The 18,811-nt window shown below is 42.3% G+C and overlaps 1 protein-coding gene across 1 annotated transcript in view; it reads right to left on the reverse strand.

Annotated features, from left to right (window-relative positions):
• LOC131917014 (NACHT, LRR and PYD domains-containing protein 1a-like) overlaps positions 1-18,811 on the reverse strand; it is a 60,089-nt gene that overhangs the window by 8,745 nt on the left and 32,533 nt on the right. Inside the window, exons 3-8 of the mRNA XM_059270664.1 lie at positions 14,959-15,129; positions 14,062-14,232; positions 8,719-8,808; positions 6,504-6,595; positions 5,044-5,143; positions 3,459-3,682 (exon numbers count right to left, since the gene is read on the reverse strand). Coding sequence (XP_059126647.1) covers positions 3,459-3,682; positions 5,044-5,143; positions 6,504-6,595; positions 8,719-8,808; positions 14,062-14,232; positions 14,959-15,129 — 848 coding nt within the window. The remainder of the gene's footprint in view (positions 1-3,458; positions 3,683-5,043; positions 5,144-6,503; positions 6,596-8,718; positions 8,809-14,061; positions 14,233-14,958; positions 15,130-18,811) is intronic.

Raw genomic sequence — 18,811 nt, forward strand, 5'->3', positions numbered from 1 at the left:
AATGCCCTGAATGTGACTGAAGATGAATTTAAGGGACTAATTTGGCAGGAGAAGTTTCAGGACAGAAAACATCCAGAATGATTCTACACAACCCGCTGTAGCTGTGAGAGAACAGCGTCACTGAGGGGAAGGCTGCAGTGCAGGTGACAACAGGAAAGGGGTCCTGAGGGAAAATCTCATTCTTCACAGACTCATCTTGTGAAGATCCACATTCATTTAAAGGCAGAAAGCCTGAAGCGATGGTGTTCCTGTTCCCTAGACGTAAATGCAAGAAAGTGTTTCCCCATAATACAACTGTGGTGTGGGTGGCCACATTGCAAGCTGGTAGAAGAACTTGTCAGTATCATCCCTGTAGGTTTTCAGGCTTGAAAGATACTATATTGAGGGCGTCACTGAGTCATGCTTCACAATTTCAGACAATAGCTAGAACCAGGCAATATGTCTGAATCAAAGATCCTGCAAGGAAATCTGCGAGGTCATTCTATGAACCTTTGAAAGTACAGACTAAGTTGGAATGGAGATCATGCATAAGAGAGAAGCCTGAAACACATTTTTACCTGCTAAATAAAGTTTTAGGCAATGATTAGAGAGATGGCCTAAAGAGAGAAGTTACCTTTGGAGTCTAGTGAATGACATCATGAGCTCCATAGCTGGACATGAAGCTGCAGGATTTTATGTTTATGCTGGTGGAGTTTTGTCTTGCTGTGGTCTGATCATTCCTTGGTATGACCTGATTCTTCCATTTTTGAATGGTAATGTTTATTCTGTTCCATTATATGTTGAGAGTATGTAACTTGTTTTTAATTTTATAGGGGTTCATAGTTAAGACACTGCCTTGAGTCTATGTTGAGAGGTGGACTTTATGGAGTTTTAAACTGCTAGAAGTATTAAGGACCATGGGGACCTTTGAAATTTGATTATATTTTGAATTATGAGATGAAACTGAAACTTTGGAGACATGAGATAGGAAGTTATGAATTAAAGTGATGTGCTTGGGTGTCTAGTTGACAATGGTAGAATCCTGATGATGAATGTCACTTGTCAGTAATGTGATCCCTGGTAACGGAATTGCCACTCTACAATCCACCAGTTGCCGGCCCCTTCAGCACTGAGTTTGCTTCTAACTTACACCATGACAAACAGTGTTGTAATGTATAACATTTAGCAGAGAACATTTCTATTTCTCTTAGGTGTTTGCTTTGGAATCAATAATCACCAGGAAATAAGACAATGAAATTGCTCCTGCTTGAGGTTGTACAGTTTGGAATTTCCATCAACAAAATGCCAGCCAATAGTTTCACATGGAATCACACAGCACTAACATGCCTTCTGTGTGACAGTTCTGGGCCTTGAAACCCTGGCTTTCCTCATGTCACCTTCAGCCCCAGCACCAGATCCTAGCACTTATCCATGCTTTGTGCTGTGCCAATTTTCACAGAATCCCAGAAGAAGCTGTACCTCTCCAACCTCCCTTCTTGTTAGAGTAAACACTAGTCATGACCTTCCCAGGACTTGAGGGGAATGTGGAGACCTGGACTTTTGTTGTTAAGACCAGAAATTTCCTGAGGCATCTAAGATGACTTGGTATGTTTTTGCATTTCTTTTCTCCTTTTGGGATTTTGGATACAGGGATTCACTGTGTTTCTAGGTAGAAGTCACAATACTCAGGCCCAGCATGTAGAACTCTGGGACCACAGGTATGTGCTAATACCTGTCCCTGTAACTGTCCTTCTACACATTTTGTCCTTCTATAAACTTTAACTAATCATATATATTGAATTTTCCAACTCTGTAGTTTTCTGATCTGAGAGTGGGAGTAAGACACAGGAAAGGTTGTGGCCTGCAGGGAAGAAGCTTGAGTGGTGACTGGGGCAGTTTTGTTGGGGAGACCAGAAGCTCTGTGTGCACCTGCTAGGCTGGCCTCATTAGACACACTGGGGAGGCATCATCTGGGTAGCAGTGCTCCTGTGTCAGGGTCTGTAGCTCAGGGTCTCATGTGTTTATGAATGTGACTATTGTTTTTATTTGTTTTGTGAGTTCTTTTTAGCTGAGTCCTGCTTGTTTTCTTCATCTTCATTTGTTTTCTTCTTTGAAGCTTGACATTTAAAGTGAATATTTTTAATCTGATGGATGTTTTGTTCATTTTCTATGTATGGTTATTCTATCAGCTGGAACAGTCTGTATTTCTTCTTTAGTTTTTATGACTTCTTCAGATCTTGGGTATACCCTCTTGACCTACTCCTTATCTTCATCACCATGAGCAAACACCATCTTTCTCTGCTGTGAGCTGGATTCCCCGGGTCTCTATGGTGGGCCTATTGCTGTGCTCCTTGAAGCAGGAGAGGAAATTCACCTCACTAGCCTCTTGTATAATTTCTGGTTCCCTTGTTGTTGCTTTTTCCTTTTGTAAGTATAGTCTGGCTGTGTAGCCTAGGCTGCGCTTGAATTCTAAATTCTCCTGCCTCATCCTCAGGAGAGCTGGGATTACAGACAGGTAGTAATGGGTTTCTTTATGAGATCTTTTACGGATAACTTTGTATTTATTAAAACATCTTCTTTTTGGTCACATGCTGTGGTTGTTTAGCTTGGTGTTCTTGTGAGACTCCTAACAGTGGGAGTTGGGGTGTCTCTGCCTTTTTTGCTCTCACAGTTTTCCTCCTACTGGATTGCTTCATCTACCCTTGATATGAAGGTTTGTGCCTAGTCTTATTGCATTTTGTTATGCCATGTTCAGTTGATATTACTGAAAGGCCAGCTCTTTTCTCAAGGGAAACAGAGGAACAGTGTGGATCTGTGCAAGAGGGGAATTTAGGGGGACAACTGGAAGGAGAGGAGAGAGGGGAGATGTCAGAAGGGATGTATTGTATAAGAGAATAATAAAATGAAAAAATCTTCTGAAGGAATCTCTGGAGATCGCTGAGGTTGGGACACTTTATAAGCCCCTCTTTTCTTAGGCAGCCCCTCTTCTGTTGCTCCAGCTCTCAAATGGAATCTGGTGACATCATTTTCTTCCTGTCTGAAGTAGTTTAATGGATTACAGTGTTGGTAGACACAAGGTATCAAATGTTCCTTATTAATTTCATTATTCTTGCTTTGTAACAATCTCTTCAAATTGCTCAATTTATTCTCAGCTTCCTGCTGGGCCCTGAAGGAACAAGCTCTGCAAAGAGTACTTAATAATCAGCAACTAATATTGCTACTGAGGACATCACTTTCCACTTAGGGACTCCTTTAGGAAAAACAGAAGTATATATAGTCATAAGGCTGGGAGACATGTGCTTCAAAGAAGATAAATCAGACAGATAACAAAACATCTCAGTGCCCACCTTCACAACCTACTCTGACTCATTAAGGAAATCATGAATCCTTTCCTCTTCATCATCATTCTACAGTCTGCTATGTGACATGTCTACTCCACTCATTATCTCCACTCTACTCCTTATGCTTCCCTTGGTTACCTTGGAGATCCACAAAATGAGGGAGGTACACAGCAGTCACAGCTCCCTGCTCAGCCTTGATGTCAAACAGAGGCCCAGCCACCATGTGACTGTGCTGCAAGGGAGTCTTGTCCAGGTGTTGGCTCCAGGCACAGAATCCAATCTCAATGGTCACGGCCCTTGTCACCACAAAGCAGAGTCCTGTGTTGGGACAGTGGTAGGAACCAGGCACAGGGAACTGAACTCTGGAAGAGGGAGAGGCAGACACCAGTGAACACCAGCTCTGCTCCTCTGCTGGTTGCAGACCCAGTGCAGGGCTGGGGACACAGCAGACTTCAGCCAGATGGCTCTGAGGTCTGGTTCCTCTGCTGTCTGTCTGTGGATCCCTGACTAAGTCATTTAACCCTCAAATCTGTTTTCTCATCTCTACACGGGGGTAACAACACCAACATCATCTTATAGACCTGTGAGCACTGAGTGATTTAGAGCAAACCTACAGGTAACCCATACATAGAGCAATTGGATATGCCTGTGATGATGATGATGAGGGTGATGAAATAGAGGTGTGTGTGTGTGTGTGTGTGTGTGTGTGTGTGTGTGTGTGTGTTACGTTCTGGGAATCAAGCTAGGACCTTGCACACTAGCCAAAGACTATCACTGAGGTACATATTCAGTTTATAGCAGTTATGTTCTTGAAGTATATATTTCCCAATAATAAGAGTTATGATAAATCCTTGGCCTTGAAACAAGGCTTTACCAAGAATTTTTGTGATTTTTTTCAAGTCTTTCTGTTTGGTACCTGGTGGGTAGAAAAGTGTCAGTTTTTGTAGGAGAAAGTCAAAAGTGACAGTTTCTCTACCCGAGACAGTAACTATAACAGTGTCGGAGGAGGGTAACAAGTTATGGAAGGCAAGTGTGGATACAGTCACTCCTAATGGCCCTTGAAGGACAAGGCTGCTATATCCATCCTCACATTCTCAGCTCCTAGTGGTTTCTTGACACACAGTGGCTGTTAGTGAAGCAGGAATGCAGAGACTATGGGGATTTAAGGGAATCTAAGAGACAGGAGAAACCGAATATAATGAAGGGAGGGATGCTGTTTATACCATGAATAAAATATTCTGCAGAAAAACCACAGTTCAGATAATGAGCCAAGACTGTTTAGATGGAATGAAGGACTCCTGTCAGCTCTGTTGATGTGGTAATGGTATGCTTGTTATGGAAGATGAGGTCCTGTCTTATCTATAGGGGAGGGATAGTGAAATGTTTGTGTGTGAAGTCACCTGATGTCCTGTACTCACAATACTGTGACAGTGATGACAAAGGGGGAATATGAGTAGTTGAAACAAACTTGGAAAAATGGTTGCTGGAGCAGAGTAATTGGCCAGGGAAGTTCTTGTGCTCTCCTGTTTTGTAAATGTTTGAAAATTTCATGATAAAAATCCCTATTTCCATGGTAGCCCACACTTCTTATTCCAGTCCTTGCCTCCTGGGTTGCTGAAGGGAGGAGGAGACACAGTAGAGACTAGGTGGGTGCTATCTGTGGGGATCCCTTGTGGAAAGTGTTCTGGGGAAAACCATCCTTTGCCAGGCAAAGCTCACTCACCGGTACAGGTTCCTCTCTCTGTCAACCACCTCAGTAGCCACAAGCCCTATAGGGCCCCAGAAGTCATCTTCAGGCTCCAGTGGTTCTGTGTGTTTGTTTCCTCGAGAGACAGGAGAAGATGGATGGAAGGGGTCCAGTGGTTCAAGTTGTGGGCACCACTGTTCTGTAAGAGCCCAGGCACTCGTTACTATATGTGCAGGCTCCTCTCCCCAGCCCTCCCTTATACTAGCCCAAGACTGAACTCTTTTCCAGATTGGCCAGCCTGGGCCTTACCAGGAAGTACGTCTACAGATTTTATTGCTGTTCCTGTGGCTACTTGCATGCTTTTCATATATATATATATATATATATATATAAATTATAGTTTTCTTACAACTCTTTGCCTTCTGAGCAACTCTACAACCCCAATATCTGGTCCCAATCCAGTTGTTGTATTTCATTTTCTATCAGCCCAGATGTATTGATTTTTCCTAACATGCCTCCAATGGGTAGGTTGTGAAAAGAACCTAACTGAAAAGATGAATGAGCAGGGATTGGAGGTGAGTCCCAGGGCATAGCAGCTCAGAATGAGACAGGGAGTCCTGGTACAGAGCCTGATGCAAGCCAGAGATTGATAGAGGGGCAGCACCAGTCCCCAAGGCTGGGAGAGAAGGAAGCAGTATTCCCTCTGTGTTCTAGTTGAGGAAGATCTTTAACGGAGTGGGGCTCTTTGTGGAGAGCATGTCCTGGTCCATGTCAGAGACAGGGGAATAGAAATGATTTCCAGCACACCTGAGATCATGTCTTCTATATGTGACAGGGACATTGCACCCATGAAATATTAACAATATTGCTGCCTATATAAGATCTGCACAATGACAATAGCAGTTGTCATGCTAATGTGGATGGAGGAAATCTCACAAGGCCCCACCCATAGATAATATCTGTTAGAGAGGGATAAAATCAGTTCTCCTCAGAAATAACTCCATAATAGGTTATTCAACCCCAAATGGTCAGTCTTAAACATATATATGTGTGTGTTTATACATATATGTATATATATGTATAAATATATTATAATATATTATATATGTATATATACATATATGTACATTTATATATGTATAAACACACACATATATATGTATATATATATGACCAACACCAAATGGGGTGGGTCATCAAGTTGTATTAATATATACATATGAATATATATGTGTGTTTACACATATATTTAACACTAATATTTAAAAAGAGGTCATGAACTTGAGAGAGAGGAAGAGAGAGTTTGTGGGTAGGTCACAGGAAGATAGAGTGGGCAGAGAGAGGGGTAGAAATGATCTACATACAATACTCATGTATAAAATTCTAAAAAATTAAGATAAATTTAAAAAATAAAGTAATGATGATTTCCTCCAACAGATGCCCCTTCATCCTATAGTATAGACTCATAGTGCTCTAGGTCTGAACCCATCACATACCTGACTGTAGTCTCTGCCGCTTAAATGAGAGAGGGTTATCACTCATTTCTTCTCCATCTAGGTTCTCAGTAGGGACCATCACAGGTGGTTTCCTACACACAGAGATGTTCTTTCCCTCAGATGTCAGGAGAAACCAGGGAAACCAGGGCTGTGTACACAATATCTCCACCTAAAAGTCAACTCTTATGGATTTGAACTAAGTCTCATGCTTCTTCTCTGGGCCAGAACTCTATGAAGGTCTCCATCCTCCTAGGCATCCATACTGCCTAAACAGGAACCATCTCAACCCTTCCTTTGCTCTAGTTTGAATGTGTATCCCAATGTTCATACATTGGAACAATAATCCCCAATGCCACAGTGCTGATAGGATGAAGGGTAAGACCCAGTGAGGTCATTAAGGCTTTGCTTTCGTGAAAGGGTTAATGTCATCATCACAGAAGTAGATTCCTGTGGCCTGACAGGAGTTGTCACAAAAGCCACCTTGGCCTCTCACTCTCAGCCTTCCCAGTTGTGCAATCAGATAGAACAGGAAGAAGGACTTCTCTAGAAGCAGAGTCCATGCCCATGTCCTTCCTTCTATCCATAACTGCAAGAAATAATCTTGATTCTTTATGTTAAGTGCCCAGTGTCAGACACTGTGTTATAACTGCACAAAACAGACTAATAATCACCCACCCTTAATGCTAATTTCCTAGACAGTACCTCCCAAATCTCTCTCCTTTCTGTTCTGTGCTCTCCACTTCCACAAACTCCATTCTTGTCCCAGGATGGAGTGAGCAGTGTCCTGAACCTCTCCAGAATCGTCTGACAGACATCCCTGCTTCTGATCTGGTCCCTTCTTGCTCATTTTCTACATAGTAGCTGATCATAAAATATGAGCAGAGATGCCCCTGCATGGCTGAGGCACTGGAATGCCTCTCATTTCCTCTGGGAAGAAGCAGAAGATTCTTAGTATGGTTCATAGTTCTTGCTGTGGCCTCTATCCCTCTCCAGGCCCTCCTATGCCATGCTTTCCTGTTCAGTGACTACTAGACCAGTGGCTCTCAAATCTGTGTTAAAATGTCAACTGGATGGCCTGCTAAATCAGAAATCTCACTGAAGGAAGCTGCTATACCTGAGATTCTGAATCAGAAGACATGGGGTGGGGCCTGAGAACCTGCATTTCTGTGGAGCTCCCCGGTGATGGTGAGGCAGAGCAGATGGTCCCACACATGGTTTCCTGTCCTCAATGGAACTGCTCTCTCTGCTTCCTTATCCTTTACTTCTTCCTGGAATTTTCTCCTTCTTGGCCCATTCCTTATTTCCCATCTTTGAAAGCTCACCTCAGCTTTGGAGGAGTTTAGACAAACTGCAACTGAACTCAAGGATTTCCAAGGTATAATTCTGTGGACTATGGGGGAACAAGTGTCTCTTCCCACTGACTGATATAATGAATGTTGGGTCATGTCTGTCTTATTTACTGATGTGCCCTCAGACTCCCAAATAGTGTAAAAAGCACAGTGGATTTGCAGGAATGTTTGTTCAATGAATTTCTGACCCTCCTAAGTCTTTAGTACACCCTTCATTTCAAGTGTGTCATAGCAGCTAGAAACTTGAGAACAGAAGGAATTCAGGGTTGTGAACTGAAATGTGACAAGGTGGGAAAACTTGGGGCTTCAGCACAGTCTCTGGAATGGAAGATGACTTTCCTGTCCTGCAGCTTCCCCTCAATCCCATTGTACAGTGTGTGTGTGTGTGTGTGTGTGTGTGTGTGTGTGCACGCGTGTGTGCACATATGTTTGAATATTGGAGTTGGGACAATGATACATATCATGTTTTTTAATCCCCTAAGAGTCTTCCATTCTGTGTCTCTCCTTGGGTTGGTGACTGCTTTCATTGTTCAGTAGTCTGGATTCACTGCTGGCTACTATTATCTACTATTAATACATTTGCTTTGCCAGGGGACTTACCACTAACTCAGCTTTTCATATTCTTTTATCTTGATTGACAAAATTAAGAAGGCATGTTATATGATTCTATTTTTTAAATCATACAACTATCACACACACACACACACACACACACACACACATCTCACTTTGGTCACTGTGGTTTTCTAGGTTCTCTCACTCTCATTGTCTTTATCATTCCCCCAAGACCCTTTTCCACCTCTCAGCTTTGCAGAAGCCACATAGTGCCTGGGTTGACCAGTAAGAGTTCTGTGTCTACCCCTTACCATGTGCTGGAGATGTGCAGCCGTGGATTCTCTGCTTCCATGGCCCTGAGCTCCATCATCACCTGGTCACTGAGAGGGGCCTGATCCATCCTATAAGCACAAGAGGGGGCTGTTTCTTCTGGGACCGTAGGATCAAGAGACTTCAGGATCCAGGATCCTGGACTCTTCTCTGTTATCTGTAGATGGAGCTAGTGAGGAAGCTTGTTAAAGCTTATTCCTGACCCAAACCCAGGACAAAGCATGGAGATGAGTCTCATTGGGGCTTTGCCAGTGTGTGTGTGGAGATCTGAAGCCAGGATGTGGACCTTTGGAACTTTTCAGAACTGAAATGAAGGTCTTGCCCTTTATACCCCTTTTCCCACATGTCAGTCATTGGTAACAGACTCTCCCAGGGAAGGAAACATAGCCATAGATGAGGGGATTCATGTTGGAAAAGGGCCACATAGTAGCCATCAGCATTCCTAGTGGCTGGAGGTCATGGCCGTATCCCCAAAGGTATTCTGGGCAGGTGTTCAAAGTAAACACATAGTGCTGGGATCATGGGTACTCTCCTTGAGGGAAAGAGCCTTGGCTCCATTCTTACCTCTCTCCCCCTTTCCTTTAGTGCTAAGGGAGAAAGCCTTGTCCTTATACAGCACCCACTACCTGAGGTCTGCTGGTCCCATCTTTATTATCCCCAAGTCCTAGGATTTCTGGATGTTAGGGTAGTGACCTTCCCTGGGTTTCCCCATCCTCAGGCCAGAACCATAACTACATCACTTCCATGTCTGTGAGGCACAGACAAGGAAGGAGGGCAAAGGTTCCTGCATCTGTGAGAGGTTAAGCAATGTCAGGTGCATCATGTGCCAGCTCTGAACAGGCTCTTCAGCCTGTGAGAAACAGTCATGGCTGAAAGCAGGCTGGGGAACAAAGGTGCTGAGCAGCTGGGCCAGTTTCAGCTCCCAGAAAGAAGAGTCTTCACTGCCCAACTGCTCCTTTAGCTTTGAGAGTTGAAGCAGAAGGCCTGACAGAGGGAAGTCTTAGGGAACAGGCTTGCTGTACCCCTCCTATTGGCTGGTGGCACCACAAGACAGGGTTTGGTACTCTCTATGGTTCTCTGATCACATGAAGGGCACTGGCCAGCAACCTCTGGGAAGTTCCTCTAGAAACTGGCTGTAGGCTTGGGCTGGGGAGGTGGAAGGATTCAGCTGAAGGTTTTCTGTGTCCTACCCAGTCTGCAGCTGCTCAGACCCAAGTAAACACACAGAGGCTTATATTAATTAAAACTGTTCTGCCATTAGCTCAGGTTAACTATTGACTAGCTCTTACCCTTAAACTCAGCCCATTAACGTTAATCCATATGTTGCCACATGTTCTGTGTGCCATTACATGCTGATCCCTGGATGACAGGGTGGTGTCTCCTCTGTGAAACAGGAACCTGAAGGACCATATCACCTTGCAAAGTTTAGTGGTCACTTTCCTATGGGTCCTGCATGTCCAGTTGATACAACATTTTATCAAGCAGTCCAGGCAAGAACAGTTTCTTGCCCAAATGGCTATTTTTGCAAGAAGAAGATAAACTCCATATGGAGTGTCTTTGATGCCCATCTTTCTCTTTGAAATAAATCGGCGCTGCCAGAAGCAGACTTATCTCACAGTCCAGAAAGTCTGAGTTTTAAAAACATTTTAAATGCCATATTCTGTAGGTCTTTGAAGTGTTTGAAGATGGCCTACCTTATTGAAATATATCTATGTATACCTAGAAAACTTAACTAACATGACTATAAGTTTGATTATCATAGATGACTAATTATTAATCTGTATTTCTCAACTATACACTACAATTTCAAATGAGTTGCACAAACAAAATACTTTAAACAAGAGTAGAAATATACATGCAGTATAACGAAAATAGCTTTAAATTTGTATCAATAAACTAAAATCCATAGCAATGTAAAACATTTCAAACAAGTTGTTGCTCTTTAAAAGTAGGTTCAATAATCTACCCTTTCATCCTATCATATCTATATTCTACATTTCTATATCATATGCGGGTGGCTGGACACCAAAGTATTCGGGCTTGAGCCCAAGTTACACAGAGGTTTCTGCAAGCCATGCAACATGGTGCACGGTGGATACAGCTTTTGCTACTAAAAAAAAAAAGAGGTTTCTGGGCTATATGCTGCTGGATGGAAGCACAGACCCACTGCTTCCCAGAGTCTGAGGTGAGCATGGTTCCCAGAGCTGACTGTAAACGTAATTCTGCCATGTTGGGAAGCTGAGGTTGGCAGAGCCAGAAACCAAAGCTGCCATTTCAGTCCTAGTAATGCTGCAGTTTAGAGCAATAGATTCACAATAAAACAGATTCAGATGGAATAAGACTTTAAATGGTTTAAGGTATGTGTAAAAATGTACGTAGGCTTGGAAGAGAGATGAAAAGGAATATTGACAGTTATATAAAGAAATAGTTTTAAAAAATAAAGTCTTTAAAGAGACAGTAAAAGTAATATAAAAATAAGCCATATAAAGATTGGTATTATACAGAGAATTCTGATTGTGTTGTCTTTGGGAATTTTAACTGCAGAGAGACATTTGATTGTAAAGGCTGCTGAGTTAAATCAGTATGTATATTTTAAAGGTATCTTGACTTCAAAATTTATTTAAGGATATGTTGCTTTGGAAAAGAGATTCTGTTTTTGTTTCAACAGAGGATGAGAATGTGTGGATTGCTTCCAGAATAATATGGTTTGACCAGTCAAGACCCCCTGAGAGACCCAGATGATCCAACATCCAAAAATTGCTTCAAGGCAACTGGCTTAAACAATGCAGCCTCACAGATTATTCCAGCCAGGACTTGACCATAATTCTTAATTTTCTCAGGATCCCCATAAGACTACCAGTGCTCCCTATCAGCAGGAAGTAGCCTAGAACACTACGCCCACATCCCCAAAAAATGGATTATGGATGTCTGTCTTTGTTTAGCTTATTGGTTGCAAATTGTTATTGGTCATAGTTAATCTCTTTCTAAAACAAGAAAGGGAGATATGATATAGAAATATAGGATATAGATATGATAGGATGAAAGGGTAGATTATTGAACCTACTTTTAAAGAGCAACAACTTGTTTGAAATGTTTTACATTGCTATGGATTTTAGTTTATTGATACAAATTTAAAGCTATTTTCGTTATACTGCATGTATATTTCTACTCTTGTTTAAAGTATTTTGTTTGTGCAACTCATTTGAAATTGTAGTGTATAGTTGAGAAATACAGATTAATAATTAGTCATCTATGATAATCAAACTTATAGTCATGTTAGTTAAGTTTTCTAGGTATACATAGATATATTTCAATAAGGTAGGCCATCTTCAAACACTTCAAAGACCTACAGAATATGGCATTTAAAATGTTTTTAAAACTCAGACTTTCTGGACTGTGAGATAAGTCTGCTTCTGGCAGCGCCGATTTATTTCAAAGAGAAAGATGGGCATCAAAGACACTCCATATGGAGTTTATCTTCTTCTTGCAAAAATAGCCATTTGGGCAAGAAACTGTTCTTGCCTGGACTGCTTGATAAAATGTTGTATCAACTGGACATGCAGGACCCATAGGAAAGTGACCACTAAACTTTGCAAGGCGATATGGTCCTTCAGGTTCCTGCTTCACAGAGGAGACTGCCAGACATTTTGCAGGACACAGAGAAAAGTGACTGAGAGACTAAGCCTATGGGCTGAAGATAGAAGCCCCAGCATTGCAGAGGAACTTTGGATAACTGTCCAGGCAGCCAGCTGTCTCTGTCATTCTAGATATTTGGAAGTTGCGTACAATGCTCTTCCTGTTTACTTAGGTAATATTATATCCTTCTGAGGTCTTTGATGTAGTTGAAGACTAGATAGTTATAATTATAGTTTTCCTTGGTTATGACAAGAGATAAGGTAGATATACAAAACCTTAGATTCACAAATATAAGATAGATAGAATATCTTCCTTAATTTTGCCAAATACAAATAGAATAGATATTGTAACTGTAATTCTTGCTTGATAACTGTTCTATTATATGTAATTTTACTATGTTAAAATTAAAACCTTCCTTTTGAATAGAAAAAAAGGGGAAATGATGGGAATGTCTTTCTGTATGCTGTGAAAATATGTTGTTCTCATTGGTCAATGAATAAAGCCATTTGGCCTATGGCAAGGCAGCTTAAAGGCAGGTGGGGAATTCAAAGAGAGAGACAGGAAGAGGGCGAGAGAGATGCCAGCAAGCTGCCCAAGGAGCAACATGCAATGGGACACAGGTAAAGCCATGGAACATGTTGCAATACATAGATTGATAGTTATGGGCTGATTTGGGATAGAAGAGCTAGCTGGTAAGAGGTCTGCCATGGGCATAGTTTAAAAATAATACAAGCCTGTGTGTGTTTATTTGGGACTGCGGGAGCCAGGCAGGACCAGGAAAACTTCAGCTGCAGAAGGACAGGAGAGGGAGAAGCTCAGAGACAGTGTGAAGAGGCTTAGTGGAGGATGGCAGTCTTCAGAGCTGTAGTTTGGAGGCTTCCAAGCTTGTATGAAACTCTAGTGCAAAGGTGATGGCACCATTTCAGGCACTAAGAGGACAACCTCTGGCTCCTGTAGTGAAATCTATGGCCCTTCAGGTGTCCAGCCTCTTTCTGTTCCAGAGTTTTCCCCAACTCCTCCTTTGTCTGGGCCCTGGTCTCAGCTTGGCCCAACCAAGTCCTATATCTCCTTCAGGCCTCAGAAAACCCTCCTAAGCCATTTAATAAAGTAGCATCTCTCACAGCATGACATTCTCAAAATACTGTTGCCTCCACATCATTCAGTAGAGCTTGTCATAGAGGCTGTTGGGTGATCTATGTCTGTTTCTTTCCACACAGCTTCAGGGGGACAGAGCCATGTGTATTTGTGATTGTATCAGTAGGGCCTGGATCAATGCTTATGTATATAAGGCCTGATATGGATTCATGCATGTATGGATTCATGAATGAATACATGATTGAAGTACTGTCCTGGAGTAAGGCAAACCTGGGAATCTTTCAGGATATACAGCCTTGCTAAAACCTATGATTTCACTGTGCCCAGCTACCTACCTGATTTATCTTTGTTTTTAAATACGTATATTTTGTGTCATTGTAATCCACAAGGTGGGTATGACACTCCATTTGATAGATGAGGAAACTGAGGGTTAGAGAAGAGAGCAGCTTTCCTAAGTCATAGGGTGTAAATGGCACAGCTGGCCAGGCTAATGATGCATTTTCTGTCCCCTTTCTTTACTGTGTCCCATGTTCTGTAACCCCCATGTCTTTCCCTTGCCTTCTGCCCACAGGGAATCTCAGGTTATTACTTACCGTAGGATTCTGAGGCTGCAGATAGGACTTCTTAGCCCCTCACACAGTAGCCTCACACCATGGTCGCCCAGGTCATTCAGCTGTAGGTCTAGCTCAGCCAGGCTGGAACTGGCCTTGAGCACTGAGGCCAGGTTCACACAGTGTCTGGATGTGAGGCTGCAGTTGATTAGCCTGCATGGGAGATGCTCACCATTAGCTTCTCCAGGGCCAACTGCTCTTGGGAACTTACCTCAGGTCTCCTTTTGTGAGCCCTGGTGTGCTATGCTAGCAGTGTTTAGCTCTCTGGAGTGTATTTTCTAGTATGGGTGGATAATTCCATGCTTCCCACAGCTGAGCTACAAATACAATGGAGTATAGGCTGGAGACCACTGCTCTGCTGTGACTGGACATTGCAGAGCTTCATGAGGCCCAGGACAGCTAACTTATATTTCAAGAGCCATCTGAAGTAAAAATCACCAGAGAATAGGGCATCTGACTCATTACATAAAATCATAATAATGGTGGAGTCCATAAAAACAGAGTAGAAGGCTGGATATGAGGTCAGAGGGCAGGAGAAAATAGGGCAAGAGGGCATTGCCTGAGCTTGCAGCTTTCTCCCTTTGGGCTTCCCTTTGTCTCTGTGTTCTTCAGCTTTCCTAGCCACTTTCTGAGGAATTTTGCTCCACTGGAGACCTCATAGGCCTGTTGGTAGTGGGATTCCTTGATGTGTGTCAGTCTTTCATGATCACAAAGAACAGAATTCCATTTATCATAGCAAATCTGGCATCTGTCACAGGTGTGGTCAAAACAGTTTGGTGAATATTTGATGAATACCAGTCCTCACCCTAGACTCAGGTTTTGCATTTAGTCTCCAGTCCATCCATCTCTGCTTCAAGGGAGAATCGAGGCCAGACTCACCACAATATCTTTAGGTGACATCCAGGGCAACTCAGGGTCCTACAAAGACTACACAGTGCGAAGTAGCTCATTGGATTTCCACTTAGGTCCAGCTCCTCCAGGTTTCCTGTGATCTCAATAGTGGAGAAGAGAATCTGCCAACTGGTATCTGTGATAGGGATCCACCTGGACCTGAAGGAGAAAGAAAAGGGGGGGGGAAATGAGGGATGTAACTTGTGTGTCCATGGTCTGAGGTGCACATCCTCACACAGCACATTAGATTTCTATCTGCCTTAGCACTAGGCCTCAATATGCTAACCCCAGGATTCACCAGCTTCCATATGCTCCTTTGCTCCAACATCTGGATCCTCTCCTCTGGGTGGTTCCTCATCTACATCCTTATCGTAGTAATTTGTGTTCTCATTTTGTGTGTCTTTTTCTGACTAGTCTAGGTGTCCCATAGGGTGTGAACAGGTGACTTGCATGTTTTCTTTTTAATCTAGTGCTTACCACAGGCCCTGGCACAAAGAAGGACCTTGGTAACTCAGACAGCCTTCTTCCTTTTGATGTGAATGTACTTGCTTTCCTTTGGAACAGTATTTTAGAGATTCATGAAGGAAAATTGGAAAGGGGAAGTGGAAAGAGAGCTCAGCAGAAGTGGTTGAGAATGACTCTGTGATGAGATATTGAGCACGGTCATAAAAACTATAGATGTGTTTGTTCACGTGGTCCCTATATCCTTCCAAGGATAGAAGAACACAGAGAAGGGGAAATAAGGGAGAGGGAAGATCATCTCAGAGTGGTAGTGCAATTCCTGTAATGACAGCAACCAAGCATACAAAAGCAGGAAAATGGTGAGTTCTAGGCCAGCCTAAGCTACAAACCTGAAGAGGCTTTGAGTAACTCCAAGCCTGGCCTGTGCAATGTTCTATCCCAAACCCTCCAAACAAAACAAAATGACAAAGTCAAAAAACCACAACACCAAAAAACATAGACTAAAAGCGGCCAACTTTGACTGAGACAAAAACTATAGACATTTTATTCTAATTGTACAAAACCAAAGAAATGTCAAGGTAACCAAATACTTAATTTTAAAGGATGGTATTTTTTTTTGTTTGTTTTTGTTTTTCGAGACAGGGTTTCTCTGTGTAGTTTTGTGCCTTTCCTGGAACTCACTTGGTAGCCCAGGCTGGCCTTGAACTCACAGAGATCTGCCTGGCTCTGCCTCCCGAGTGCTGGGATTAAAGGCATGGACCACCACCGCCCGGCAAGGATGGTATTTTTTAAAGCTTTATTATTTTTTACTTTATGTGTATATTTGTATGCCTGCTTGTATGTGTGTGTGCATAAGCCTGGAGTGGGTAGAAGCAGGGCCTCAGATCCTCTGACACTGTAATTAAAGTTGGTTGTGAGCCATCTGATGTGGGTCCTGGGAATGGATTTACATCCTCTATAAGAACAGCAAGTGGTCTTAATCTTGGAACCACTCATCTATCCCTGAAAGGATGACAGTTTTGATGCATGGCTAATAGTCACACTGACTTAAAGTGGAATTTCAGAATGTACTATTAAAAAATCCAGTGGTGTCATTATGAGCCATACACATAGAAGTTGCTCACTTTGCCATCTTTGATGCCTTAATTTCCTTTGCTTGTCCTTTCCCTTCCCTTGGCTTTGGCCAGTCTCCACCTCTGAACTGTTTTCCTTGTGTCCAATGGCCTCCTGCTTGTCTCTCTACCTTGTCTTGCTGTCTCTTCCCCTCTTTTTTTCTTTCTCACTAGTGGTTGAAGCCTTTATCTTTCCCATGGGGTTGTCCCCAGGCTCCTAAGGCCACTAGCCTTTGCAATCAGGCTGGTGTTCCTTGTTTCTCTTGTCCTAACTGGTCTCTGTCTTAGTACATACTCAGAAATCTGAGGCTCCACAGCAGACCACTTCTATTTGCAACATCTATATCAAGATGCTTCAAGGATTATTTATTTATTTATTTATTTATTTATTTATTTATTTATTTATTTATTTATTGGTTTTTCGAGACAGGGGAGGCAGAGCCAGGCGGATCTCTGTGAGTTCGAGGCCAGCCTGGGCTACCAAGTGAGTTCCAGGATTACTTATTTTTAACCAGAGACATTTAGAAACAACCTAAAATGGCTAAGAACAGAAAAATGGTTCATTTGGCCAAGGTATTCTCACAAGAGAATATAGTAATGCTATTCAGAATGGTATTGTATTTGTAGTAAACTTTTAGTGACTGGAGAAGACAGCCTTGATTCATTAAGAAAATAAGTATGAATATATGACAACTGAGATAGTGTGGCTCAGTTTTTCCATAGAAAAGTACATAGTAAAAAGGTTAAAGGGCATGTCACATTTTTTCTTTCATGTTGTTAATTAAACACAGGGTCTTGGGCTTATTAGGTGGTGAGATTTCACCCAGAATAATGAGCATTTGAATGGTTGATCCCTGATTAGTGGTACTCATTGGAGAGGCTTTAGAGGTATGACTCTGTGGGAGAAAATATGTCTTTGGGGGCAGGCTTTAAGATTTCAAAGCCTTGAGCCATTCCCACTACACTCTTTTTTTTGCTTCTTGTTTGTTGTTTCAAGAAATGAGCTTCATCTGCTGCTCCAGTCACATCTTTTCCCTCTGTCACAATGGTGATCCCTGATCCCTCTAGACCACAAGTCCAAATAAACTCTTCTGTAAGTTGCCTGTCTTGGTTAGATTTCTATATGCTGTGAAGGGACAGCAGGACCATGGCAACTCTTATAAAGAAAACATTTAATTGTGGTGGCTCCCTTACAGTTCAGCAGTTCAGTCTATTATCATCATGGCTGAAGCATGGCAGCATGTAGGCAGACATGGTGCTGACTACATCTTATCAGAAGGAAACAGGAAGTAGTGTGTCTCACTGAGCAGTATATTCAACATATATGAGACCTCAAAGCCTGCCCCCACAGTGACATGCTTCCTTCAACAAGGTCACACCTCCTAATAGTGACACTTCCTATGAGATTATGGGGGCCAGATACATTTAAACTACCACACTGACTTAACCCAAATTAATCAAGACAATCTTTCTACCAATGATCTACATCCTTATCTCATGATATTTTTAGACAGCATAACACTATGTAGCCCAGGCTATACTGGGTCTTCTGACCTTCTTACCTCAGCCTTCTGAGTTTGGGATGACAGGTGTGCATGACCAAGTTCAGCTATCCCAGTTCTTAATGCTGTCCTTTCTGAGAAATGGAATTCTGGAGGATACTATTTTTTTTTTTTGATAATTGATAGATCCTCACTCTTCTACAGCAAGCAGATTTTTATTAGTCCATCCTAATCATATAAAATGAGTCATTGAGACAACTTCCAATATGTGTGCAACACAGTTTGATCACATCTGTGCTCTCTGACCCATTTTCTTTCCTCTCTTCATCCCCTTCCTGTTCTCTGACAGTTGTTCCATTACTTTTAAGCCATTTACTTTTCATGTGGGCTTTTGTATGTTGTTCAGATTGGTATAAAAGCCAGAACTCAAGGAATCTCCCAGTTTTAGCCACCAAAATGATGGGATTTCAAATGTATGCTGGCCAAGTCCAGCTCAACTTATCTGGGGAAAAGTTTCAGTGTGTAGAAACAGAAGACTCAAAGAAAAAAAAAAACATCTCTTCCTCTGAGAATCTCTCCCTTCTGGTCCACTTGAGTGAGCATTCTCTTCCCTGATACCTGGTGTGTGCCTGATCATTGCAGGAGTCACACCCTATGTAATTTGTGTACTTGACTGCATTATGTCCAACTTTTGAGGTCCTCCTGGCAGTAACTGTAGTTCTCCTCCTGTAATTGATTGATAGAGACTGTCATAAAATGAGCACT

The sequence above is a fragment of the Peromyscus eremicus genome, chromosome 8a, assembly GCF_949786415.1.
Source record: "Peromyscus eremicus chromosome 8a, PerEre_H2_v1, whole genome shotgun sequence".
NCBI lineage: Eukaryota > Metazoa > Chordata > Mammalia > Rodentia > Cricetidae > Peromyscus > Peromyscus eremicus.